The sequence below is a fragment of the Lepisosteus platostomus genome, chromosome 28 (genome assembly GCF_059453375.1).
Source record: "Lepisosteus platostomus isolate fLepPlt1 chromosome 28, fLepPlt1.hap1, whole genome shotgun sequence".
Classification (NCBI taxonomy): domain Eukaryota; kingdom Metazoa; phylum Chordata; class Actinopteri; order Semionotiformes; family Lepisosteidae; genus Lepisosteus; species Lepisosteus platostomus.
Genome location: NC_142638.1, coordinates 5,482,009 through 5,508,816, shown reverse-complemented (window position 1 = coordinate 5,508,816; position 26,808 = coordinate 5,482,009). Strand labels below are relative to the sequence as shown.

General features: G+C 45.1%; 1 protein-coding gene across 2 annotated transcripts in view; it reads right to left on the bottom strand.

The window, feature by feature from the left end:
- The window catches only part of znf385c (zinc finger protein 385C), a 172,752-nt gene extending 155,664 nt beyond the window's left edge, over positions 1-17,088 (bottom strand). The window contains exon 1 of one of the 2 annotated variants that reach the window (XM_088623136.1): positions 16,925-17,088. In XM_088623136.1, coding sequence (XP_088479262.1) covers positions 16,925-16,973 — 49 coding nt within the window. In that variant the 5' untranslated portion in view covers positions 16,974-17,088. Of the gene's footprint in view, positions 1-16,122; positions 16,215-16,924 lie in introns of those variants that run through there. The other variant, XM_088623135.1, reaches the window with a different exon arrangement.
- Between the last annotated feature and the right edge of the window lie 9,720 nt (positions 17,089-26,808).

Sequence of the window (26,808 nt, the reverse complement as noted above, 5' to 3'; positions counted from 1 at the left end):
CACTTTTCCTTGATTGACTCATTCATGCTTTCCCCCTGTTCAGAATTTCATTCTCCTTTGTTTCTGGTTCCCGGCCCACTTCACTCTGTGGGATCCAATACCAGCCAAATATGCCAAGTGTGGAATACCACAGTACAAGAAAGCAAAGGATGATGGCAAGCTACAGGAAAGGAGGTGGTAGAGTTCGGCTCAGGCAGTCTCTGCACCTTTTCTTTAAGGGCAGGCTGCGATTCGGCAAGCAGCTGAAACCCAGATTTCGTTTCCCTTCGCCTCCCTCGGGAGAGCAGGAGGCTGATGATGTGCTGACATCGGGTCTCAAATCAGCGCCATTCATCTGGCCTTAGCAGTTGAATCCCAGACTTGATGACCCCAGCGTTTCTTGGAGTGGTGTAAAAAAAAAAAAATGAAAAGACTCTTAAATTACTATTCATAATAAAATTTGCAGCATGCATGACTTAAAAATATGCAGCATGTAATTGTGTATTACTACTGGGCATAATATATGACGTTCAGAAAACATTTCAGGATGTATCGTAATCCAGTCAAACCACCTAAAAAAAGAACAGCTAACGCCACATGTCAGGATGAAATGCTGTAAAGGGCAGCGCCTGTCTGGACATGACCCAGGAGAGCCGGCGTGTCAGTTCCACACTCTGCTCTCCTGCTTTTTATTTGAAATCCTCGCTTTCTGCTTGTCAGCCCTTTTGATTTTATTTTCCTTTCTGCATCTGCAGGGCCCCCTCCAGTCACCCAGGCCACAAGGCACAAGGGCGCGTGCTCTGCTGTCCGATATGACGCAAGAGCCCAGCCTCTCTCAAACGCGCAGCCCGGAGTCCGAGACGGGACAAAATCCGGGGCACAGAAGGGAGCAGAGACAGCCGCTAGCGTCCAATATAGCGTCCTGTGCATCATGCAGGGCCTGATGCAGATGGCTGATATTCTGGCACTGGGGAGTTGCTTGATTAAAATGTCTGGGCAAAGGGAAGGGACAGACTCCCTCCCACTTTCTTTGGCCTCTTTTGAGGAGCTAGCATTGACGTGTGAAAAATGAATTGGGGTGCCCCTCAACACCTCGAGCTGTACTTACAAAAATTATATTTTGGGGGAAGGGGAAGGCACAATATCATAGTTTAATGGCAGGGAGGCCCAGGATTAAGTGGCCGTCACTCCTTTTGATCCCAGCAGATATGCTGCTTTTTGCAGTTCCTTGTTTCTTGTGTTTAGAGCTCGGTACTGTGAGGCACGGCTCTGCCTGGAGATCAGCAGATACAGTGGCACCGCGGGGCACAGTGAACCTCCTGAAAACCTTTGCGTTCTGCCACAAGACTGGACAGGTGGTGGGCCCATCTGTGAGGGCTGTGGGCAAACGGTACTGACCCGTTCAGCAGAGGTAGGGGCACGTGCAGCGCCTCCAGTCTTTCTCACAGGAGATACAGCTCTGCATGGATTATCTGGAGCGTGAGAAGAACCATCCCACACACACACACACACACTCACACACACTCACAGCTTTCCCCTACTCCCATCTCGGTTCATGTCACCATTTCCTAGGGCTTTACCACCTACGGCAAGTATGAGCGGATGTGTACAGTGATTCAGCTCAATGACTTTCTCTTTGTACTGGTGTTTTATTTCCATCCCAGCGTCTCCATTATTCCTTCGCCAGGGGTATACTTTTTTCTTAAGCTTAGTTTAAACCGCACAACAACAGAAATAAGAACCCAGAGGGGGCAGCGACAGAAAGGTTGAATGAAAGCCAAACAAAGAAAAACACACTAACAACTGCAAATCTTCTAGCTCAGAAAACAGAACCAGCGATCTCTTCTGTTGAGCTCAAGGTTCTTTCTGTTAAAAAATATAGCCATAAACAGAACTGAAATTCTAAACTCTCTTTCGTACATCTACTATTACATTTAAATAGGGTATTGGCTCAGTAGATTGGTCAACCAATCAATAATCAAGAAGTCCCGCAGGTGAACAAACTCCAGACTACAGCAGTCACTGGTTTTGGTTCCACTCTGGAGCTTCTCCACAACAGATCCACAATTGTGGACTTCAGCCAAGCAAGGAGAACAGAATAGCACTGCAACAAGGGAGAGAACAGATTCCTGTGCAGTGAAGTGCTTACAGAGCATGTTGTTCGAGCATGCAGACTGCATGCTGAACACATAGCAGTGTTACAGACAGCAGTTCACACAAGTGGCATTCAGGTCCACATGCACCACTGGTTAAAAACATATACTTCACCGTCCAAACCTCCTCTGTACTCCCACCACCCCTTAAAACACCCATCTACCCATCAATTCAGGGTTGCAGGGGAGCCAGAACCTATCCCAGCAGGCAATGGGCACAAGGAAGGACACAGCCCGGACAGCAGGCCAGCCCTTCAAAGGGCACACAAATCCACACACTGCCACCAGGGCCACTTATCCCATAAGCCAATTAACTGACCAGCATGTCTTTGGACTGTGGAAGGAAACCCACGTAAACACACAAACTCTACACAGACGGCTATCCAGGAATTGAACCCCGGGCCCCAGCACAGTGAGGCGGTAATGCTTGCCACTGAGCCACTCTGCTGCCCCACTTACATTATCCCCCAAATCACAGGGGTGTCTGACATACTGTAGCTACAGCGCCTTGTTGCTGCAAACTCTTTCACACAGGTTTTCACAAACGCAGGTTCCCCTCACTTGATCACTTCTGCTGGTACTCATTTTAGGAGCCATAGACAGAAAGGAAAGTCTCGCCTTCCATACAGAGAACATCATGTAGACCATGAAAAGTTTGCAGCAAATGGTTTTCATCAGAAGATGTGCACTTTTCAGCTTTCAATTCCTTGCTATTACACCGGCAGCACAGGGATTGAATAAAGTCGAGCAAATGTGGTGGAAAAGCTTTTGGGGAATCCTGGATAATGTGCTGTTAAAGAGAATTGAGCAGAGACAATCTCCTCTGCCCAGGAATGACAGCCCTACCTAAGCACAGGACAGGGACAAGAATTTCTTCCTCCCTAACACTAGGACAAAAGTACACGTTTCTACACTTAAACGAACCAGCGTAACTCAAGAACAAATTAGGCTAATGAACTAGAGGAGAAAGCGGTTCTAATGAAGATGTATTTCTTAAATACATAAATATTAAGATAACGTATTGATTATTCAGACTTCCCCATTGAAAAGAGCAGCCAAGGACTCCTGGTATTATCTTCACATCGACAATGGAACTGATTAAGAGTTTGAAACGGTACGTCTGGGTGAAAGCCCCGGTCATCCCCTGCTTTTACAGGAAAGAAAATCCTTTAAGCGCGTCGGCAGGCAGTCGAGCAGACGAGTTTATTCTTGCACTACAGGGGGTGTTCATCCCCTGAACTCCCAGATTTACACCTGTTGGTCTGACATTTCGAGCACTGGTTCCCCCGCCTTCAGCTCTCCATGCCAGAGAGGGCAACTTAAACAACGGCTGGCAAGATCCATCCACTTGTTTATCCTGCAGTTTTTACTCTCGTATAAACTAGAAGTCATTAAAGTTTTTCACTTCACTGAGACCGCGACGCTGGATGCAGTTTAAGGCAGAGAATTCACACCTTCTGCCGTGCCAAAGGCACTGACATTGGGAGGCACTGACAAAGTCAAGCCAGCTGACTTGTTCTGAATGAGCAGTGAAACACAAACCACAGGACGAGGTGGAAGCTACAGGAAAGTGCATTAATGGAACAAGCTACTCAGCTGCTGATGTTGCTGAAGTCTTTCAAGAAAGGGCTAGATGAAATCCTTGGATTAAATTACCCTAGATGGGCCAAATGACCCTCTCATTCTTAACCTCTCTTAAAGGCCATCCCACGTAAAATTAAAAAATAAATAATAATGCAGCAGTGTAATGTAGTTTTGACAGCTCAAGATGACAAAGCTGCAAGCACAGTGGTGCTTGAGCTCTGACAGGGGGCAGCTGTATGTTATCAATCAACAAGCCACGATGCCCCATCATTACTCTTCTCTCCCACATTAGAGTGGAGAACAACGGCAAAAAACAAAGCACTACGTCACCACTTATCGTCCGCTAAATGCGTCTCGAACGGAGTGGAAAGGTGACTTATTGCCCATGCAAACGCGTTCCCCCAGTCTTTTCATTCTGAGTGACAAAACATGGCCTGGTTAACCGCCAGTTCATCCTGTCCAACGGAGAGGGCCGCTCCAAGCTCTCCCCACCACAAGGGGGCCCTGCTCCACCCCGTTTCATCCCACAACCTGAGACAAAGCGGTTTATTGTGCACGGTGTAGCCCCCTTGCTCTCCCTGGTGCGTGCGCAGACGCACACCTTTGCCCTGCCTCTAACCCGAGAGCGGCGTGTTCACCTGATTGCAGTGCAGAGGTGGAGTATGGCGTTGGATGAGTGGGAAAAGCCCTCCAGGCATTCCGGCTCCCACATTCCTCCCACCTCCAGTTCCTTTCAGACGCCTGTATGCTTGGGAGGGCACTTATCAAGTGTTGATACTGCAGAACTCAATTGTTTCTAAGCTAACAGATGGCAACTCATCAGGCAACAGACATCCTGACAAAGTCTCTAGATGAGAGCAATGAAAGTATAATTAAATGAGCACCAACCTATTTTGCGCGCACAGCAATCCTGCTGGCATTACCTGTACCAACACTGCTATTCCCCATCCGTGTACGTTGAGCCACACGCCACACACATGCACACACACACTCATGAGGAATCTTATCAGGATATTAACTTTCCAAAACCCTGCCACCACCACCGTTAGCACGGTATGATAACACTTAGAATCCTAATCTCACAAAGGCTGTCTTTGTTATTGGTGATGTTTTGAAAAAGAGGGCTGCTATCGGTTTTAACAGAATCTAGTTACGAGCACATCACTTACTCTTTGATGTCCTCCTGTTACGTACTGCATCCTAGCACAACCGAAAATCATGTATGCACTGTGTCCTGTAGTAATAAATTCAAAGCTCATGAGCTTGCCTCCCCAGCTTGTGTGAACAATCCGCCCATCATTGCTGTATGGGATGCATAGCACTATTCTGAGAGTTCTCCTTGCTGCTTGCCAATTCTATTATTTCTATCGCCTATGACACGAAGAGTGTGAGAACAGACAGTGGATGACAAAGGCTTGAGAACTGAAAACTGGTATCCCCTGCCTTTCCTCTCCCGTATGTCCAGGGTGAGGCAGACGCCCAGAGTCTTGGGAGTTTCAGCTGGCTGTCTGAAACTGGAGAAGACTACCTGATTGAGCAACTGTGCAAGCAGTTTGCTGCCTACAGACCTTGAGTGTGCCACATTGCCTCTTAAAATGCACGGTTAGTCTTTCCACCCTGTAAGGCCTGCCCCAGGGGATCGGGGCACAAGGTGTGCCGGCCTCATACACTGACGGCTTTTACACACCAGTTGTTTTATATGAAAACACTAACGCCCAGGAATGGAAAGGAGGAGCTGGCATGAATTCATCTACACATGGCTCCTAACACTGGCCTGACTGTCAGACTCCAAAGAAAAGCCCGACTTGCACTGCAATCGGATGGGAAATAACAGGAACCTGGTGGACACAGCAGAACCAGCACCAGGCTACTGCAAAACTCATCCTGGCTGGGGCAGCTTCACTTGAGGTCCAGCACCATTGGGATTCACAATAATATAAGGGTTCCTTAGTTAGGATTAAAATGCTAAATTTATTCTGCACTAACAAAAATGGATTGAACGAAATGCCAATGAAAAACAAACATTGAGAGCAAATTACAAACTGCCTGAGCACGTCCCAAGAATCTAACAGAGCACGTACCAACAGATCAACCAGGAAGCAGAACTTTACCTGCTCAGTCAGGGGATTATTTTTCATCCATATATTGATCATTTAAGATCTAAAAATAATTTCTTAAAGTTAAAAAGCAGTTAGCAGTACTATCTTGGAGCTTGCATCTGAGGTTTAATTCCAGTCTTGGCGAAGTGAATATTCTCTTAATGGGCTTTCACTGGATCCTCTGCTTTCCTCTAACAGTCCAAAGACTTGACATCTTGGGTAACTGGCATCTCTGAATTTTTCCGATTACAGTACCTGTGTCTCATCCATCAATTTTCTAACCTTTTGTTTTTCAATACAGGGTTATGCAGGACCTGGAGCCTATCCCAGCAAGCAAAGGACACAAGGCAGGGCACACCCTGGACAGGATGCCAGTCCATTGCAGCACAGACACACAAACACACATCTAAGACCAATTTTCTCAGAAGCAAATTAACCTACCAATATGTTTTGGGACTGTGGGAGGAAACCCACACAAACACAGGGAGAACATACAAACTCCACACAGACAACATCTCAGGAACTGGACCCAGGATCCCAGCACTGTGCCACCTATACTTGTGTCTCCAGTGATCAAAATCATAGATACCCTGTAGGTACCCGTTTGTGAAACCAGGTTATTCCAATATTAGGTGTTCTGGAGATTGCGTGATTAACTATAGCTATCTCAAAATGAAACTTCCTTAAAGCTTCCCAAAGTAACTCATCTCTCTGGCCAAGTCACAATCAGCATCTGCTAGCACATGGGTTCTCAATTCCAGTCCTCAGGACTCCCACACCTGCTGGATTTTGTTCCACACGAGCTCTCAGATCTGTAATTGAACTAACAACACAATTCATTTGACCTATTTAACGGTTTTCAGTTCTTAAATACATTGGCAACCACCACATTTTATCCTCTAGCTGCCGAGGAGATTAAAACCCAAGGAAACCCATTTCAGGAGCCTACTGAAAAGATTCCAATTAAGCATCTCATTAATTCAATTAAGGGCTGTATTAAGTAAATGGGAGCTTAGCTGGAGGGAAAAGAAGGAGGTGTGGTCCAGATTGGGAACCACAGGTGAAATTATTACTTAAGAATAAGGGTCCATGTCTGCCACTGCCAGTGTCTGTTTAACTGTGTACGAGGGTGCAGGAGAGATGGCTTTTATAAGACATGCATTTGTAATTAGAAAAAATGGTTTCCTATGCATCATGTGGCCAGGTGTCTGTTTGGAGTATACTCCCCTGACTTGCAAACAGACACGCAGCGCTGTTTTGATCTCCAGACCTCGGGGACTGAAGCACTGGAAAGAAATGGAAAATGTCCTTGTCTTCAGGGTGCTCATTATAGCAGAGCCATCCATCCATGCAGGACTATATCCAGAGGTACAGCTGTGCAGCAGTTGATGTGCAATGTCAGAGAGATGGTCATCCATCAACGTTCAGAAAACTTGCTCTGCAGGTGTTTATGAAAACGCAACATTTAAGCCTGAGACAGCAAGATATAAAAAAAACCCCAGTATTTCTGGAGAATTTCCAAGGCAGCAGTTTAATCTCACTGAGAGAAAGATTCAATTTTTAAGCCAAACATAATGCCAATGTCCCCAGTAGAAAAGCCTGCAAGTATTGAACTGGACAGCCTGCCTCCTAACTGGGAACAACTGTCAAGTGTTTGCAATATAACCTCTCTGCCAGGTGCACCACCCCTGCAGCCATTTCCCCAGTGCTGTCCAGAAGAGTCGTTGAGTTAATATTAAATCTCGGCTGCTTGCATGCATAAGCCTTCATCCAATATCAATAAAAGGCGCAGCTCGCTCTCCAGACCTGATCCTCTGAACTATAGGGCGCCGTAAAGGGACCAGGTCAGGGAGCATGTGTGTGTTCTTTCTTTAAAGGAGTGAAAAGTTTGACATGTTCAGTATTATGCAAACCCCCTCAATCAATTGGAGCATAGCGAGCCTTTTACTATCTCCGCACTTTCAAGAGCAGTATAGTCAACCCATTAATATTGACTTTTGCCAAGAAATTACTTCCTTTACAGTAGGCAGGTCTGCTTGATGCAGCTGCTAGAAACACTACATCCTAATGTAACGGTAAAGGTTACCATTTCACTGACTGCAGGTACTGCTGCTGAATTGCTCTTCCTAGATTCCTTTTGTGCACTAAAAGCAAATACCCGAGGACTAATATATCTTATTTTCAAGACCACAAAGAGACGAGGCCTTGATAAAGTGAAATATAAACGCACACTCTCAGCCTCTTTAGTGATGTTCACGTCAACCTTGTGCATTTGAGAAGAGAGGGGTTTTTTTCCCCCCATTGTGAAATTCTGAGTTTTGACTTTAGTCATTGGGTGGTTTTGTAAACTGGAATCGCCTATTGGATTTCTTCAGTATGGGGGGCCTTTTGTTAAAGGGGGGCCACCTCTACACCTGCACACTGGGGGGAATGAGGAACGCAGACAGCCCACTCTCAAGCCACCCATCTTCAGTGGGCGCACTGCTCACCAACATCACCGCTAAACCTTGGGTGCCTGGGAGGTCACAAAGGTTGCGGCTCCTTTTGGAAATGAGAGAGAGAGTGAGAGCTAGATTGCTCAGAAACACCAGGTTCGCACACACGGCGTCTGGATCATTACTACAAACTAATAACTACCGGACGGGCCACATGGGCCACCGGTCATGCTCGTTTGTAACCTTCCTCCTGTTCTTCCAGAGCTGAACGTCGGCTCGGATTGAAGTTCTTCACAGCGGGAGCCAGAGAGAAGGGTTTCGCATTGCAGTTTTCCTTCCGTTTCATTTCTATTTCTCTACATCCTGTCGCGTGCCCCTTGTGTTTTGCCCCTATGCTGTTCTAGCAGGGGTTATGACTGCGCCACTTGGGATTTTCCAGCAGGAACAACAGAACAAAAAGATGACTTGAGCAAAACAGATGAAGGACATAGTGGCATAGGCTTCAATCCATAAAGTTTCATTAACGGGCTTCAGAACCCTGTGCAGCGTTAATATCCTTCCCCTGCTCCTCACAATTAGCCTTGGAAAGTGTCTCGTGTTTTTTTTTGTGCTAAGTTACAGCAGTCAGTCCACAATCCCAAATAATAATGCAAGCAGAGAATTACTCATCGCGTGAGTGATCAATAAGCAAAATCAGAGCCAAAGTAAACCACTGCTTTGAGACTAGTCACAGATCACAAGAATGAGCTGCCACACACCGCAGCTCTCATGAAGAAAGACAAAGGAACATAAAGCAACAAAAAAAAAACTCAGCAAGAGAGACGAGCCTTTAACAGCACCGAGAGTTTCGATCCAGATAAATCAATTCACTTCTTCGGGAAAACAATGTTTTGTGCTTTTTTTATTTTGTATAATAGTCAGCCGGAGGCACAACAAACAGACAAGTTAGAGCACTAAGGACTTGATTAACACAGCAACAAGGGAAAAAGCAACTCTCCTTGAAACTCGGAGTTGCCTGTTCCTGAGAAAAATTTGCTTTACTCAGCCATCACTGCACTCTGTCACTCACAGTGCTCAGCTCTACCACGCTGTCACTGTGCTTTATTCTGCCTCCACTCAGCTCTCCCTGTGATTTACTGCATTGACAGTCCAGTGCAATGCACTGTCGCCATACCTCATCCTGTTCCAGGTGTTGTTGTTTCTTAATGGCTCTGTCCACACTACCAAATACATTTTACCTCTCTGTGTTTATAGATTGCTGACATCTCATTATGTGGGACTCTTTTTCATGCGGTCCGCTGAGATTCCAGCCTACCACGCCATGTTCCTGTTACAATCTGGGACAGATTTCACACTGCAGGCGAGCTGCCAAGGTAATTAAACAACAATGGTGTGGGCATCGATTGCTGAGACTAAAACCACCTATTTCATCTTTACAGCAGACTCAATCACGTTCATTTGTATATCTGTAAAGTAATACTAAGGTAAGATCACTTTACTTGTTTCTAGACCCTCTGAACAATCTGGGGTATGCCCAGCAGTGCCCAGGGTGAGACACGGGTTCAAGTGCATGGGCCAAAACTACTCAAAAAGTATTCCGTTTTTGGTCTCATTCATCATGGTCAAAAAAAATAATCTATTGATCACGCCTCTACTAGATGACTTTCATTCAACTGAGTCAAACACACCTTCTCATGATCTCAGCCTGTGAAGGGTTCAGCTAATAAGTGGTTGAGTCTGACTGTGCTGAATGGATTATTTTTTGTAGAGATGTGATGAGTAGGTCTCACTTTGACTAACATTGTACGCAGATGCATTTGAGGGCAACTTCTTCCATCACCAGTCTGAACTACACTCAACATACAGTAAATCGAGAGGCTCACCAGGGCATTGGTACCTATTGGGATTTTTACAGCTAAAAGCACTAATTCCTAACAGCAAGTGCAACAATGAAAATATCATTTAGAGAACATGGAGTAATATATAATGTAGCTAAATGGTGTGCAGACCTCTACTTTATAAAAGTCTTTGTGACAGTGCAGCAAGGGCAGTGGCACAGAACCTTACTGAATCCTTATTTCCTGCTTTTATAGTCATTCTGCCTTTATTTACATCAGCTCACACAGTATGTACGCATAATCAGGTGGCTAATATAAAAACTGATCTGCTGATGTACAGACAGGATAAGGCAACCACCTATAAGGAAAATAATAGGAAGCACTGCACAGATGGAGATTTATCGTTAAGAATCTTTGCAACAGCCTGTGATGATCATTAATTGGTGGTTTTTCACATTACGCCATGCAGAAGAGCTCCACAACTGACAGCATTAAGCAAGATCTCAACACTACAGGCTGTCGCCATGTCTTTCGAGGCAACATGAATGAAGCTCTCTTGCCTGTCACTGGAGTGTGCACGTACTTTCTAAAGGGCTGCCTGAGAACAGTCAGTCTGAGCTTAAGTCACACTGGAGCACGATGTCACCTTTCACAATGTCAAGGCACTATATTTACACACTCGGAACCTCACAGAGGCCAAAAGATCCACCCTGAAATATTCACACGATAACTGGCAATTCTATTTTAAACCATTTGAACGCAGGGACCGAAGCCCTGTTGTGCCCAAGGCATAATTGAGATTAACTGTTGTTTTTAATGGCAATCAGGCACTGCTTTGAGCGCAGCAGGGCTATTTAACTTAACTATTTCAAACAATTGGAGAGACGAATGCATTCAGTTTATTATTAGCTAGACGGCTATGATTCATATCTGCCGCAGCTTCAAAAACTTTTCAGAGAAAGAAAAAGGAAAGAAATACATTTTATGGAGCTAAAGCAAAGCCTCCTTATAACTGTGAAGACTTCCTTTGGCACAGGCCTTGGGGAGCTGTGTTTTTATGAACAGCAAGCAAGATGGCACATTCAGAGCAATACTGCAAAGCCAGGATGGAAGAAAAACCCCAGGAAAGCTGCAACTCTGTAAGCAGACTTCCAGCGATTTCTACAGGGTTAACATCATGTAACCCGGCAATGCGAGCACCAGAAACCCATCCATTTTCGAACCAGTTGACGCAGTATATTCCCACCAAGCAATGGGTGCAAGGTACGGTACACCCTGGACACAGCCTTTGTGTCATCCACACCAGATCTACTTGGTAGTGTGATGTCCCAAACATTAAGGCAGTGGTCCTAGTACTGGGGCACAGCTCACTCATTTTCATTCCAAATCAATAGATCTCCACTCCCAACTGAATGTCTTTTATTGAGCTGCTTGCTTGTTCAGAGTTTTTGGGATCCTGTCTTTTGCACTCAGTCTCAAGTTTCAAAAATGCCTCAAATCCAGCACATTGTTCCCAATAACTTCAACAAACAGAGCTTTTAAGCACTCTTCCCCTTATTCCTGTCTGAACTGCACTGGATGCCCAGTTTACGAATAGATACAGGTGAGAAGTTCAATGCATCAGAGAGTCCCGTAACGAGCTGTTCTTCCTTCTCCAGCAGTGGAATTGGTTACATTTCAGGAAAACCATATGAATGAGGCCTGTTCGAAGTCTCGGGGATTGCTACAGGCTTGATACCAATTACAAATCCTATTCACATTTGAAGAGGGGAAATATAAATATGCACCATATACAAAGTTTCAATCAACTTATTAACATCGGAAAAGAAGTATCCAGTAACCAGAGGTTACAGTGACGCCCCAGGTCCAGGAGTGGGAAGCACTGCGTTAATAAATTAATTGACTCAGCAATTGATTATTTAAGCCTTTAAACCTGCAGGATTACGGCTGTCTAGGAAGAGACCTGACCACTCTGTTGTTATAGACACAGACGGGAAACAAAATCAAAGGAACATTCATTCGCCTCATTAAGCCACATCAATATCACTGAACATACGCCCATCCATTCCAGACCGAGACTGCCTGAGCCGAGACCCATCTACTGGGCAAATCATATTGACTTTAAGCCTGCGCAGGCTTGAAATAAAGAACTAATTTATTTTTTTCCAAAACTCATACAGAATTATTAGGATTGTCTTGGATTAACAGTATGGACCGCTCAACGTTCACTGCAGCAGGTTCACCTCCCTTCCAGCTGTTTCTGTGCTCGCAGTGTTCAGTCGCTGATGAAGGTGAATATCAATGCAGCAGCTGGCTTTGCTGGCGAGGCCACACGTTCCCTCGAGCACATAACTTGGGTGTTTAAATCAAAGCTCAGCCATCCCTCTCCGCGTTCTTTACAATTGTAAAAGCCAAGATCTATGGGCTTCGGCCAGTTCATTCTCCCACGTTTGATGAATGCTGTGCTTAAAAGTCAGAGCAGCGACTTAGGCAAAGGCAATTTAAAACGATGTTAACTTTTTAACAGCGTGATGAGCGCTCTCCTGCCACGCACTGTAAATTTCTTACCGAGCCGGAATTAATTTTCTTCGGCTCCCATCACTCCAGCAAATTCCCCTCTGTGGTTTTCTGAGGATTCATCTGGCACATTAGCCTAATTAGTAGTTTTATGCTCACTTCCTCCTGCCCTCGTCAGGCAAGGTGTCTCCTCGGCCCCTGAACTCCCATGGTCCTCTTGGTCTCCTCTTACTCTGGGCGTGCAGTTACAAGAGGCTGGATATACGCATCAGGTAGCGGCAGAGAACCAGTCAAACGAAAGACGAAGTAGCAGCATGGTAGTTGAAAAGGGAGGAGGAGGGAATAAGAAATCAGGCTCTTCTCAATGCTAAAATAACGCCAAGGCCCAGTGTACTTGCTGAAAATGGAAATCCAATGAAATATTCATTATTTTTTTTGTATAGCCTACCTTCGTAATAACTGCACTTTCTCCCAACCCATGTTCTTCGACTGAAAGAGCTGTTTAGCCGGCTTTATGCAAAGCAATGCTGGCAGATTTGGCCCTACATATGAAACAGTCAAATCGCTCCTGTCAGACAGTAATAGACTCCAGCTCACTCCACAGAAGCCTAATTTACAGGGCCTGATTCTGAGACAGAGGCACTGTTTTTGTTGGGAAAGAAAGACCATTTAACCTCTTGAAACAGCCTATTATGGGTCAACCCGCCTAGTGCTCGAGATTTGTTTTGTTTTGATTGCTGCTCTTTTTTCTTAAGCTTGGCAGACACATAATTAGGAGTCTGCCAAATAATAGCGCAGCTTACAGTATGTAAGACAGTGCCACTTTGTCGTCTTGTTGTTGTCACAGCTACAGCATGAGTGTAGCCGAGTCAGAGTGGGCTTCAGGCTCTATTGCGATTATGTTCTGACACTGCACTTATTTCAGACCTTTACTGGTCACAGATGACACTGGAATTGTATGCCCAGGTTTCAGGCCTACAATTTCAATTCCCTCAAAAAGGCCTTCAAGCAGTGCATTGCCTGAAAAACCCTGTACACAAGAAGTCAGCTATATACAAGTAGTATCATCTTGTAAAGCCCAAAATATTAGAATTTATTTACATTACATTTATTTACATTATTACATGACAGGAAAGCAACAATCCACAGCCTGCCAAGGTGTTTTTGACCCCATCTGAGCGAAAGAATGTTCTTTATAATTTACTTTGGCATCACATTGAACACATTTTTGCATTGAGAGCACCCCGAACATCACTCACCAAAATTCACAAACATACCAGACCTGGTGATAAGGCTGTCTCAATGCCTCCTGGGCCACAGTAAGCTCACTGGTGTCGCCTCCTCCACAGCTGTAGTGTTCACAAGCTTAATCTCTGTTTGACGTGGAATTATGGGACAGGATCACTGCACTGAAACTCAACTCACTGTAAGAGAGCTAGCCTCTACAAAGACAGAACAACACAGCTCATGTTGCAAATGTTTTTCAGGATATCAGACTCAACTTTTTGAACCCTGTCCTAAAATGCGCTGTTTACCTTTTTAACCCCACAAAACAGTTTTAATTTCATAGCCCTCTGAAGACTGGATACTGACTGTCACCAAGAGAGCAGGATGCTTTTCTAACTTCTGACTAGAAACTTGCCTATTCTTTGTTGTTTCTAGAGTTTTTGCAGAATTCTGACCAAAGCCTAAACAACGTTCCTGAGAAAATTATTTTCAGAATGTATTAGTCTGGAGGACAGAAAAATGACAGCTGATGAATTCTGGCTTAAGTCTTTAGGCTATAACGTAGATTTGAATTTGACTAATCATCATCGTCCTCTCTGCCCAGCTACAGCATTATCTTAATCAAACATGTCTGCACATGAGTGCACTGATTTCACCACAGCCTCACCTGAAGACAAATCCCTCACACTTAAAATGAGATGGAGAAAATGACAGAGTTTTTCTAGCACGCTTACTTGTAAATACCCATAAATCAAAACTAAGAGTGCAAGGAACAACAGAAATCATTATGTTGGTTTCATGTTATCTAAAGGAACTCCAGACACCAGAAAAGTCTTTTATATCCTCTGTCAGTTTTTCATCTTCTGGAGTACAATACAGAACAACGACAGTGAAAAAAAAAAACATTTCTCCCAGCTTCAAAGTGAAGCTCTTCCTCGTGTGCCTGGAGATGCCTGCTTCGTTTCCACAACAAGGCGACAGCGGACACAGATTGGTTTCTGCTCAGACTAGGGTGATTGGAAGGTGGCAAAGCACAGCGTGAGTCAGAAAGCACAGCACAAGAGAAGATGAGAGTCCCAGTGTTCACATGCAAAAATCTTCAAAACCCTCAAGGGCATCAGACACCACCGTGATGGAAAGCAGCAAGTTGTTTTTCTTGCTAAATGACCTAGAATGGTATCAGTAACAAAACCACTCATCCACCACAGAGTGGTGTTAGATCAGGGGTCGCCGGGCCTGAAACGCTTGTACGTTATTGATCCATTAAGGAAGTGATTTGTCTAAAGCAGCTTGGGTCCTCGAGAGCAGAAAAAGATCCAGATTTAGATCTCTGGATTAACTGATCACAATTAAATTGTTAAATTAAAAAAAAACTAAGACACAGAGGGCTCTTCAGCACCAGTATTAAAGAGCCCTGCCTGAAGCCCTGTGATCAAAGCTTTCTCTAAAAATACCAACATTCGTGTGGCAACAATGTGTGATGCAGGATACCGTGTGTATCCAGTCTTCTCACCACAAAGTTAGCAAATTGTAAATAAGTGCAAGCAACATCACTGTAGCGAAATCACGGACTCAGCATGCACCGACTATTAATATATATAACCAGTTGATACTCCTGCAGGTGCTCTGTCTCTGTCCCAGCACTCGGAACTTCTGCGCGCTGACCACCGAAGCAGGGCGATTTGTCATTGAGAAGACAGAGGAAGTGAAACCCCCCCCCAGCCTGTATCTCTCGGGGGGCACAGCTGGCCATTCCTGACTTGGATGAACCAAACTCGGCAAAGTGCTCAAAACTCACGTGTTACACGTCTTTGCAAACCGAGGACGAAAGGCTTTCTACAAAACTGCAGCCTCTCATTACCGTATCCAGCCGCCGCTGGGCCATGGGTGTTCAGCCTACTACACACTGTTAAGATGTTAACACATGCAGAGGTTTCACAACCACTTTGCCTTTTCTTTTTACTTTCCACTGTGGAATAAACCTCTCATTGTCCTCCCGCAGTCAGCACATTGACTCGACTCCCCACTCGGCCCGTCTAATACACAGTACCTACAGTATTTACACACAAGACATTTTCTTTTTCTGTCAAACGATTACGGTAGCAGGCTGTTCAGAGAGACCCCTGTCACAAACCCGGCGGGTTCACAGGACCGTCTCGTCCCAAGATACAGTACTGCGCAACCCCAGCAGTCCGTAACCTAACCATTCAGAAATGCATTTTAGAAATTCCTCCCTTCTACGCCGAAAGAGAAGCAGTGTCGCTGCTCCCCATTGCGAACCTATACTCACTGAAATAAAGACGGACTTGCACTGGACGTGGTAGGCTTCGCTTTTGAGTCGCGCATCTCCCCATCAGACTTGATCATGCACAGCGCTACATCACACGACTGCGTCGCGCTAAGTGCGGGGATTAGATGAGCTGTCAATAGCTTTCAAAAATAAAACACGAATGAGAAAAATGGGACATATGAATAGGTATAGGGGACACCGCTGTAACACAATCCTCATGCAATTATGCGTTAATATATGTCAAGCATCCCGTGGTATTAACAACTTGATTTCGGTCTGCAGCCCGAGTTTACGTGTACTGTATTTCCAAAGCAGAGCTGAGTTGAACTTGACTGAAGTCAAAGTTTTATAAAAGCGGAGGACGTGACACACAGGGTGAACCGACACAAGTCGGATTTTGTCGCCCTGGAAAAGAAGCTGTGCGAACTGTTTGCAGAGCCCGACGCCTGTCATATTAACTTCCCGAGCTACACCTGACGGTGCCGACTCATTTCACGGGACCACGCTCATGTCTCGCCCTTATTAAATGTCCATTTTTATTGACAAAATGACATTCCTAAATCCTATAAGTTTTAGAGGAACCACCGTTTCCCAGCAGACACATAGGTCTCGCCTGCTCTTTACTTCCATTTGCTTTCCCCCCAGTGAAATATGCGCAATTTAGCGGCTTAATTCAACAATTAAGGACCATATATTCAGTTAAGAAAAAAAGGCTCTTAAACGCGCAAACACGCCGAAAACACGGGCTGAACTGATTTCCAATAACGCGTAGAAGGCGAATATTTTGGGGTTCCTAGCCTACCTGTCCCGTTTCGCCTCCGAATATCTCCGTGGTCGTCTGTTCCCAACATTTCTCCCAACAGCACTGTGACACAACTGAACGGCTTCAGATCGGCGCCGGGGCCGCGCTTCCGAAACCACAGCGCGAACGCGCACAGAGTCGGGATTTCCACAGACCTGACGGGGCTGCGCCTCTGTTAGAAGACTGAGCTGCCGAAGTGATGTATGTATGTAGTCACGGCGCTAAGGTTGTGGGCGCTGTTTGACTTCTTAACAGTGGGCGCGACAAACCTGGGAACGTTGCACGTATTTAATTCCAGATAACTTAAATTTATGAGGAGGCTATACATAATTCACCCTATCCTGTGTGTTGATATACAGTATACCTCGGTATAAAAGGAACACAAAACCTGTACATTTGAGAAAACATGCTTGCAAACCGGTGTTTTATGCTACGCCTCTTTAAAAAAGAATGACATCAAATATCACGTTTACCAGAACTTTTTTTTTCTTGAGCCCCTCAAGAAATCATGGCTACCTCATCTAAAACATTTATGTATATATATATATCGCCCTTGAGTTAATTAGTGGAAGTTCTCGGAGCCCCGGCTCCGCACGCCTGTTATACTGTAAATAAGATCATCTCTGTTTTGGAAAAGAGCAAAGCTAAGCGATTTCAGACCGCTGCGACAGGTAGTCAAGCGATCTGGGGGCCGGACTGGTCCCCCACTCACAGTACCGCCAGGTATACTGCTTGGGGTACTACGGGGAGGTACGGCAACAAGCTAGGTAAGATTAAAAAAAACAACTATCAGGGAAACGTTTGACCGACGGATGATGAAAAACGGTCTTGAACCTTAAGAGTGCTTCCCAATCTGGAACACCAGCTCTTACTGGCTTGGGAAGCTAGGGGTCTCGCTCTCGCTCTCGTTCCCTGCACGGCCTCGTGCTGCCTCGTTCCCGTTCCAACCTGCGCCGTCAATTGAACAATTCACCTGCTTATTGTCTTAATTAGACACGTCTGCAGCATGCGTCTTTTCTGAAGCTGGTTTTCTGTTGCAGCTGACGGCGCAGAACATTCACTTCGTTTCAGGCACCATAAAAACACCCCAGCGCCTGGTTAAAAATATCACAATTTCTGATGCACAGACCCGCCGAGTGAATGAGATCACCGTAGGTACAAACCCCACAACCCACCGAGCCCCCCAAGAGTCGAGTGTGAGACCTCTGTGTTAACAGATTATTAGTTCAATTAAGCACAGGTGTCTAGTCGTGCTTCTGGAGGGACGGTGTGTCGGGGGAGGGGGGGTTCATTCCGACTCGACTCTTTAACTCTTTAAACCAGCTGGTTAGAGGCTTCAGTTGCCCGGTGTCCCTAGCGGTTCCTCCCAGCTCTACACAGGGTGCTGTTTTAATGAGACTTGGGACCGTCTGCAGACGCGCCGGCCCTCCTGTGCCTCTGTCAAAACACACTAGGCGTTTGTTTCATTAAACGTTTTGGCATCGTTTTCGGTTACTTTGTTTTATATATATAAAAAAAGTTGTGTCGCTGTGCGCTACTTGCTGTTGCATTCTTACACGGAATCTCTATCGGTTGTATGACATAGTAACAAAAACGATTCAATTAAGGATTAAGGATTTCATTAAGAGCTCAGCTGGAGCGCCACCAGCAGACCGCCTGTTGACAAGCGCTGGAGCCCAGGCGCCCCTGGTGTGAGATCTAAGTGTAACCCGAGTATACGGGACATCTTCGGTCTGCGGTGTAGATAAGGCTCCCCCACTCTGCTCCTCAGACTGCGGGATCCGGCAGCTTTTTCACGTCTCTTTAAACCGACAGCGGCTTAAGGCTTTGGAGAGGGGATAAATTGGTCCGCTTAAACCTTCATGGGATCAAACTGACGCTTCTCCCCGGATGAAGAGCGGTGAAGGAGAAGCTAATGGAAGGAGACGTGAAAAACGCAATGGATTCCAGATCCAGCGGGTCGCACAGTGTGACTGACCGCACAATTCGTGGTGAAGACTATAGAGAGGGAGATAACGCACACTTCTTATTTTTCAAAACAGAATACACCAACAGAACAGAACAGAGGAAACTGCAGCGTCATACTGGCAGAACGCGGTTTCTGTTCTCGGAATAAGGTTTTTAAAAGTTTAAGTCAGTTTATGACCGGGGCACTTCGCTTACAGACTTTTCCCCGAGAAACGTGGGTTAAATTCCACGTGGGAAGACCGCCCTGTGAGGGAGTCAGCGTAAAACAAAGCGCTCCTTTTTCAAATGAGCCGGCGGATCTTTTCGGAAACCTACACTGCGTAAAGTGTGTCAGAATGAGCTGTCTTGCCGAGGCCAGGAGCCTTTTCTGCGCAAAAACCGTGTCCTCTTACAGACACCAACCCTCGGGCCATCGGATCCTGTCGTGGCGGAGTTAAATGACGGTGCTCCCACCGACATTTAAATCCTCCGCAACGTAGGACTCTCTCTCTCTCTGCCATGTAGCACCTACTCATTAAAATTGTTGGTCCCGAGTCAACTCCCAGACGCCCCCGGCCAGGCGCACGCTCCCGCAGGCAGACGGTGACGGACGCGCGGCGGGAGCGTACTTGCTGCTCGAGGTACGTCCTCCGCCCGCAACAGCCTGGGAACCGGCTGAGCCAACGAGGCCGCCTATTATAAATAAATCCTGAGCGCACGCAACGTGCTGTAAGATAATACGTTCCTCCAGAGCTTTTCTGCCGCGGCATGTTGCCTTCCCTGTGGGCCTCGGGGGAAGAGGGGAGAACTCTTCTTGAGTTTTCCCTGCGCTCTGTCTCCTTCTTTTGTATTACCGCCAAAGAAACATTTTTTTTTTCCAAAACGCATTTATGGCCTATTTCTCCTTATTTGACTTGTGCTGCCCTCTTCCCGAGAGTTCTCTCCCAACTGGCTGCTCTTATACCCGTTCAGTACCCGACGTGATTACGCACGGACCGCTCTCGAAATGCGCCACAGAAACCTCTCTCTCTCTGAAAATCAGACTCCTCTTCCCAACTCGGGCCGCAGTCACCGCCTCTTCCCAAACACCCACTTCAGCGAGGCATCTGGTGCTGTTGAATACTGCGCTGGCCAGTTCCAGAACTTCAATTCCGTTTCTCTGGATTCCAGACTCCAGCTACAAGTAGCCATTGAGCTGGCTGTGAAACGCTAAGGTTATTTATAGATGAACCATTAAAACCTTAATTCATTTTAGCCCATATTGGTGTTTTGTGTGCCTCTGCAAAATTAAACATTACTTTTGAGCTCAACTCTATCTTTCTTTTCAAACATGAACAGAACCTTAAATGTACTCATCTATATACAGCAGTTGTTTCACAATAATGTGCTTTTCCTTGGCAAGAGCTTCAACATTGATTCACGTTTACATCAAAGACCATGTGATTTATGTTGGTGCTCCAACAGGCTGTAATACAGTATATCCCTGTATAGAAATTATTATAAATAATGTATTACTATAACCCTAATGTATGCAATGGGTTGAGTCTGGATTCTCGGACTTGGCATAGGAACACTGGACTTGCATATCATCAATGAAAACATCCTGAGCAATAAGTGGCTTTCTGATGTTTGCACAGAACACAATAAAAAAAAAATCTGTATACTTTAACGTCCAAGAATCAATTGCAGTAAATTATTAATGAAAGACGAACAGCATTTTTCTTTATTGTGTTCATGGATTGGGTTTCCTGATCCTGAGCAAGTGTAATTTTATAGCTCAGCACAGGAACCGGTGACAGAGGGTGCCAAAAGTAATGATGAATAAATGGAAACGCAAAAATGTAGCGATTGATCCCAGATAGGTCAAGAAATTCCCAAGACCACAGCTGTCTCCCAATTTAAAGAGATGTAAAGCACTTGAATTGGAGTCCGTGAATGAGTTCTGGAATGACCGCAGCTCTTGTCAGAAGGCAGACTTGGGTGTGGTGCATGAGTCTGGTCAGTGGTGATGTTCTGCAGGGGGAGTTCCCAGTCATGGTCCTGGTATTTATTCCTGCTAGGTGCATTACTTTCAGAACTCCCCCAGTGAGCTACAGTATCACTTGGGCTGACTGGAAGCTCTGCAAGTTTTTCTGTGCTCTTAAGTTGGAGATCGTGAAATACTCATATGAAATATGATAGTTATTAAAAGGGCCTTCCTTTTTGTAAAATGCACATTTTAAGTTGCACAACCCCGTTTGAAGAGGCTATATATGCCTTTTACCCTTTGTGCTTATTCTTGTCTCTGGTTTAGTGCTCAAGGAGGTCTCAAGCAATCTAACGAACCACATTTTTGAAGTTGATTCCTGGATTCCAGGACCAATTAGTTACTGGTAGCCAAAGAAGCAAGATGGGGCTGAATCGCTTCCTTTTTTTTGGAACGTGTCTGGTGTTCGTAAATGTAGACAAGTCAGTTTAATAAATATGTTTATCTAATTGTTCCTTTCTTCAGCTTCAGTTTCAGCAAAAAAAAAAGAACATCCTCTTCAGTCAAACGTTCGCTGGAGTGGTTTTTCCGAGCAGCCTGTTACACTCCTGCATTCTAATTTCCTGTAATAAATCTGACGCTTCCCTTTCAAAAAAAAAATTTTTTTTTCTTCCTCCCGGTCTATTCCAATTTACCTGGTTGCCATGGTAACCGCCTCCGAAGCGTGCGCCCTGATTTTTCACCAGCACTGTGTCTTAATCCATCCCTTAATGAAGCACTTAGAAGACACGGTGATGAAGAAGAACAAAAAAAGAAAAAAGATGTTAAAAACGATAACATCTTTAGGTTTGTGATTAAGGTAGGGAGAGAACAAGAGAGAAAACTAAAAGCTTTGGCAAAGGCTGACAGCCAGAGTTACCTGAGCATTCCATTGCCTGTAACCTGCTGGATTCTGCTGGCTTTGTGTTCTCAAAGTACTGTAATCGTAATGACTGGAGCTCCACAGCAGCTGTCTGGGCCTGGTTCCAGGGAGGAGCTCACAAACTCTGAATGTCTCCCATCTTCAAGCACCGGGCCAAGAATCCCAGCAAGCAGACGGATGACCCCATCGTCCTGACAGTAAAGCTGTTTCCCAGTTACACATGTTTTTGTCCATTTCGATTCATCCATTGTCTAAGCACCTTATCCCTATCTCAGCAAGCAATGGGCACAAGGCTGTGTACACCATCGCAGATACTCACACCAGGGCCAGTATTTCCCAGAGGATAACCCACCAGCCCGGCTTTGGACTGAGGGAGGAAACTGGAGCACCCAGAGGAAACCCACGCAAACCCAGGAAGAACATGCACGCTCCACACAGACAGCACCCCAGGTCTGGAATTGATCCCAGGGCCCCAGCGCTACAAGTAGCAACGCTAACCACTGCGCCTCTGTGACGCCCCCACTTTTTTTACCTCATTTATAATTCATTGGGGACACTGATTTTAAAAGAATACATCTCCCCGCCCAGGTGCAACCTCAGACACTGCAAAGAATTGTGAACCTAAAGCCTGCTTTAAAAACTTGCTTGCTGAGCTGTCAACATGCTGGAACCCAGAAAAAAAAATCTCAACAGACAGGGCTGCTACACTTAGTTTAAAGACTTTTTCCCCAAAGTCAGTTCAGGAAAGAATATATTTCCCTTGTCAGAATGTTTACAGCTGTTGTATTAGCTGTTTTATCAATTCTTCCTTTTAGACCAACATCAACCACTTACAGCTGGAGCAGCTCAGCTTATTCTGTCTTGCAGGTGTCTGGAACTTTCTTTCAAATCATTTTTATGCAGTAGGCCACATCTTAAATACAGCTCACAGTTTCACAACTTCATGCTGCTGATATCACATCCCATTCCCTCCTAAAGCTGTACCGTCCTCCCTTCACATTACTGATACCACAGAAATATTGGAACTTCCCTACCTGACTCCTTATCTTAACGTGATATGACTTAATAGAGTACTCAGAGGGCTTGCGGTGTGGAAGTCATCTCAGGTAATAACTGTCATGCCTGGATGTGAAGACAGAGCTTGCCTCCTTTCTCCAGCACACTGTCTGAAGGGCCACTTGCCATTTCAAGGTCATTAGCTACTCTTCATCTGTCCATAAATTTACACAGTGCACATTTTCCTACACGCAAAGACGACTCTAGGCTCAGGCTCGGGGTTTATGAGTAATGGCACTGATTTTAATTAGAGGCGAGCGGTGAACTTATCAAGCAGCTAATTACATCAGGCACTGTTATCATGTAGCTGCTGTTGGTATATGAGATTGCCACCTGAGAACAAATTCTGAAACCTCTCCGAGACGGATCCAAAATGCAACAGGATCCTCATTTCTTTGATAAAAATAGTCTGATTTGGCAGCTACGTTTTCAGTATGGGTGGCGTGATAATTCAGCCTGGGCTGTGGTCTGGCAAGACTTCTGTGTGGAATTCGCAGATGTAATGCCACCCCATGGTCATGTGGTTCTTCTCCTGGCGCTCCTGATTCCTCCCATCTTCCACAGACATGCTGGCTAGGTTCAATTTCTGGGTTGTCCTGTGGTGGACTGTGGTGGTGTCCTGCTCTGATGAAGACAGGGATGTTTTCACCATTGTTTTTTCTTTCTCTTCTCCTCCCTCTGCTACCCTTTTCCTTCCTCTAAATAGCAAAAACCATTTTGCCCTTCTTCAGTTTCACAGTGCATGGCAGTGGTGGGAACAAGGAACAGGAAAATGCAGCATTTCCATTCACTACACAGTTTGTGTGCATTTAGTACATTACTGCCTCTTCCACAGGGCTGTTGTTTTACTGCATTCACTTGCCATCAATATTCACAGCAGCAATATGGAATCAGTACCATTTGACAGGTTCATCCTCATTTGACAGCTTCCAAATGAATAATCATTTACTTGCATCTCGGAGTCACTGAAAATTTCAATGAGGGGTTTGCTGTGTGGGAGGTGGATACAATATATAGGTTGTTAAAAGCCATTTTCTCTTTTTTTTTTTAGCAGAAGCACTCTCAGCCAGCGTACAGCGTGCAGCAAATAACTATGCATCCTAAAAAGGGGCTGTCCCTGTGCTTTATCTAATTCACGCAAGTTGACAGGTTAAGGTTTACTTTTAAAACAATAAGGTGACAGCTGTAATTGAGTTTGTACATCACTGCTCCATAGTACCATGGCAGGGACCATGGCCAGTGAGGCCTACACCATGCTTTAAGCAGTCAAAGAAAAGATACGCAATTTCCAGGTTCACTGAGAAATAAATTAGAAATAAAAGCTTACAAAGCATTTTGTTTTCCCACAGGGCCAACCCTGAGTGACAGAGGTAATTTAAACTCTGTGACTGTAGTTCCTATTTGAAGAGGATTTTGCTCTAAATGATAAATTATCGTAAGTGCTTTCAAAAGCTGATTCTGAAGAGGTGACACAGACCGTTGGAGTGCTTGAAATGCAAAGGCACACAAGCTCATATTTGTTGTTAATTTCTGGATGCTTTATTAGGGCCTAAGCGTATTAGTGTAATTACAGGGCTGTAATGTGCGTGACTGATGGCTCCAAGCGCTTTTAAGGGGAAGAATTAGGACAGCCCTGGCTTTTTTTCTTGACCGCAGACTTGGTGGTATTGGTGTAGATTACATAACCAATTAAAAAGTCCCACGCAACTGCTACCGGAGTTTTGTGCCGTTTACAAAGAAGGCTTTCAAATTGCTTGCATTTGCCTTTGCCGTTTAGTTTTAAACGTGTGACGAACTGCGCCACTTTAAAACGCTTGAGCAAAAAGTCACAGAAAACCAACTGCTGAAATCGTCGGGACTGGGAACCTCAGACTTAGGCAGGATGGATGCCGTCCAAAATGCAGGTTTGTTTTCTCCAGAAGGAGGTGGAGTTTCCGTGGAGTGAACCTTCATAGATTTTGACGAAAAGGTATTTTTTTCCCAGGAAGGTTCCGGGGGACAGCTGCAGGAAAGGAAAAGGGTATTAAAAGCAAAAGCGAGCATGCACAGGCATGGCACAACCGCCGAAAATATGATTTTCTGCCAGAAATCATGTTTCCAGGTGTTTACAGATGAAGAAAAGGCCTTTAAGTCCCATTTGATTGTATTCTTACCTTTGCCTGTTGATCCAGGAAACTGGGATCGAGCCATTTCTTGAAGAATCCAGTTCCACAACAAGGCTGCAACTTTCCATGAATCAAGTCTCTCCCACCATTCTTCTGTCAATCGATTCAATTCCTGTATTGCACATTTTAATTGGAGAATTCCAAGACATCAAGTCCGTGGTAAAATGTGAAAGCCATTGATAGAAACAGTACGTTATATAATATAGCTTGTGGAATATAAAAGGGCAAAACACAAAAAGAAGTGAATAAGTAGAGGAATTATGTTTTTCAATTGTTTTCACCTAAATCAGCAGCCATATCACCCTGCAGCTCCCAGCTGGCAGCCCACTGAGGCTCAGCAGGTGTGAGCCTGGTCAGTACCTGGATGGGAGATACTAAGGCTGCTGCATGAAGAGGAAATAGAGGGGCCAGTAGGGGGCGCTCACCCTGCAGTCTGTGTGGGTCCTCACCCCAGTATAGTGATGGGGACACTGCGGTATAAAAAGACATCGACAACGTCAGATGAGACGTTAAAATGAGTTCCTGACTCTCCGTGGTTATTAAAAATCTCAGAGTGTTTCCCAAAAAGAGTAGGGGTGTTACCCTGGTCTCCTGGACACATTTCCCGTTGGCCCTTACCAATCATGGCCTCCTAATAATCCTCATCTCTGAACTGGCTTCATCACTCTGCCCTCCTCCCCACTGAGAGCTGGTTGCATCATCCAATACCTGTAAAGCGCTTTGAGTGGAGTGTCCAGGAAAGTGCTATATAAGTGTAAGCAATTACTATTAAATCACTGTACCTTCAAGGCTGCAGGTTTGCACTGAGCTGCACTGTGCTCTGCAGCTGGTACATGCTCTGTGGAGCAATTTTCACTAAAAACAGCTGTCCATTCCTCTGGCTCTGAACCATAGCTCATCAGCACTTCTTCCCCAAAACAGCCGCTGAAGAGTTCTCAGAGCCTTATTTAAGGTAGCTGTGTTTTAAATAGGAAGGACATCTAATTAAATTCTCAAACAGTACATTCTCTACATTCAGCCCAATTATTTGCAGGGTGCCAGCGGAGAGACAGAAGAAGACCTCATTTTTGTTTACCCTGGAAAATCTTTCAGTGAAGGAAATTCACAGAAACATAGCTGCCTTTAACCAAATTTACTTAATGGTAATAAATGTTGAAGAACTGTTAAGGGGCCTGAATTAGAACTTGCAAAATTGGTCAAATTAAACAACTTTTACTGGAATTGAATCTATGAACATTGCAAAGATACATACAATGTATTTATAACTTCCATGTTACAAAAACACAGAGTTGCGTATTTCAGAGCCCTATCTCAAGGGTCCTGCATCTGAGTGACTGTGCATACGGTGTATATGTGGTTTAAAATAAATCACACATTTTGATGTGTGACCTTTTGAAGATTAAACGTACACACGCACGGTAATGGAATGGAATTTAAAAAACCAGGCCACAGAATTTAGCACCTACAGCCCTGTACTGTTCATTACTTAGCCGATGGCCTTTGAACAGCAGAGTAAAAATTGCCGTGCACATTCCTCTCTGGCCAAGTGAGTCCAAACAAATGCACCATTCATCAGGAGCTGCCAGAGCCCAATTAGGGCTCCCCAAACTTGCCATCAGATATAATCAGCTTTTTAACTGTGGTCTGTAATGACTTCCTCCGCGAGACACTGCCGGAGCTGCAAAAATGGAGAAATATCTGGCTGGCGTCTGAAAAGGCTACGAATTCCTTTCACCGCGGTGCAGCCATGTCATTTCTCCTGAATGAGCCTGTTATTGATATTAAGACAGGCCTGAATACTTTATGTGTTACCATTCCTTTGGTGTTT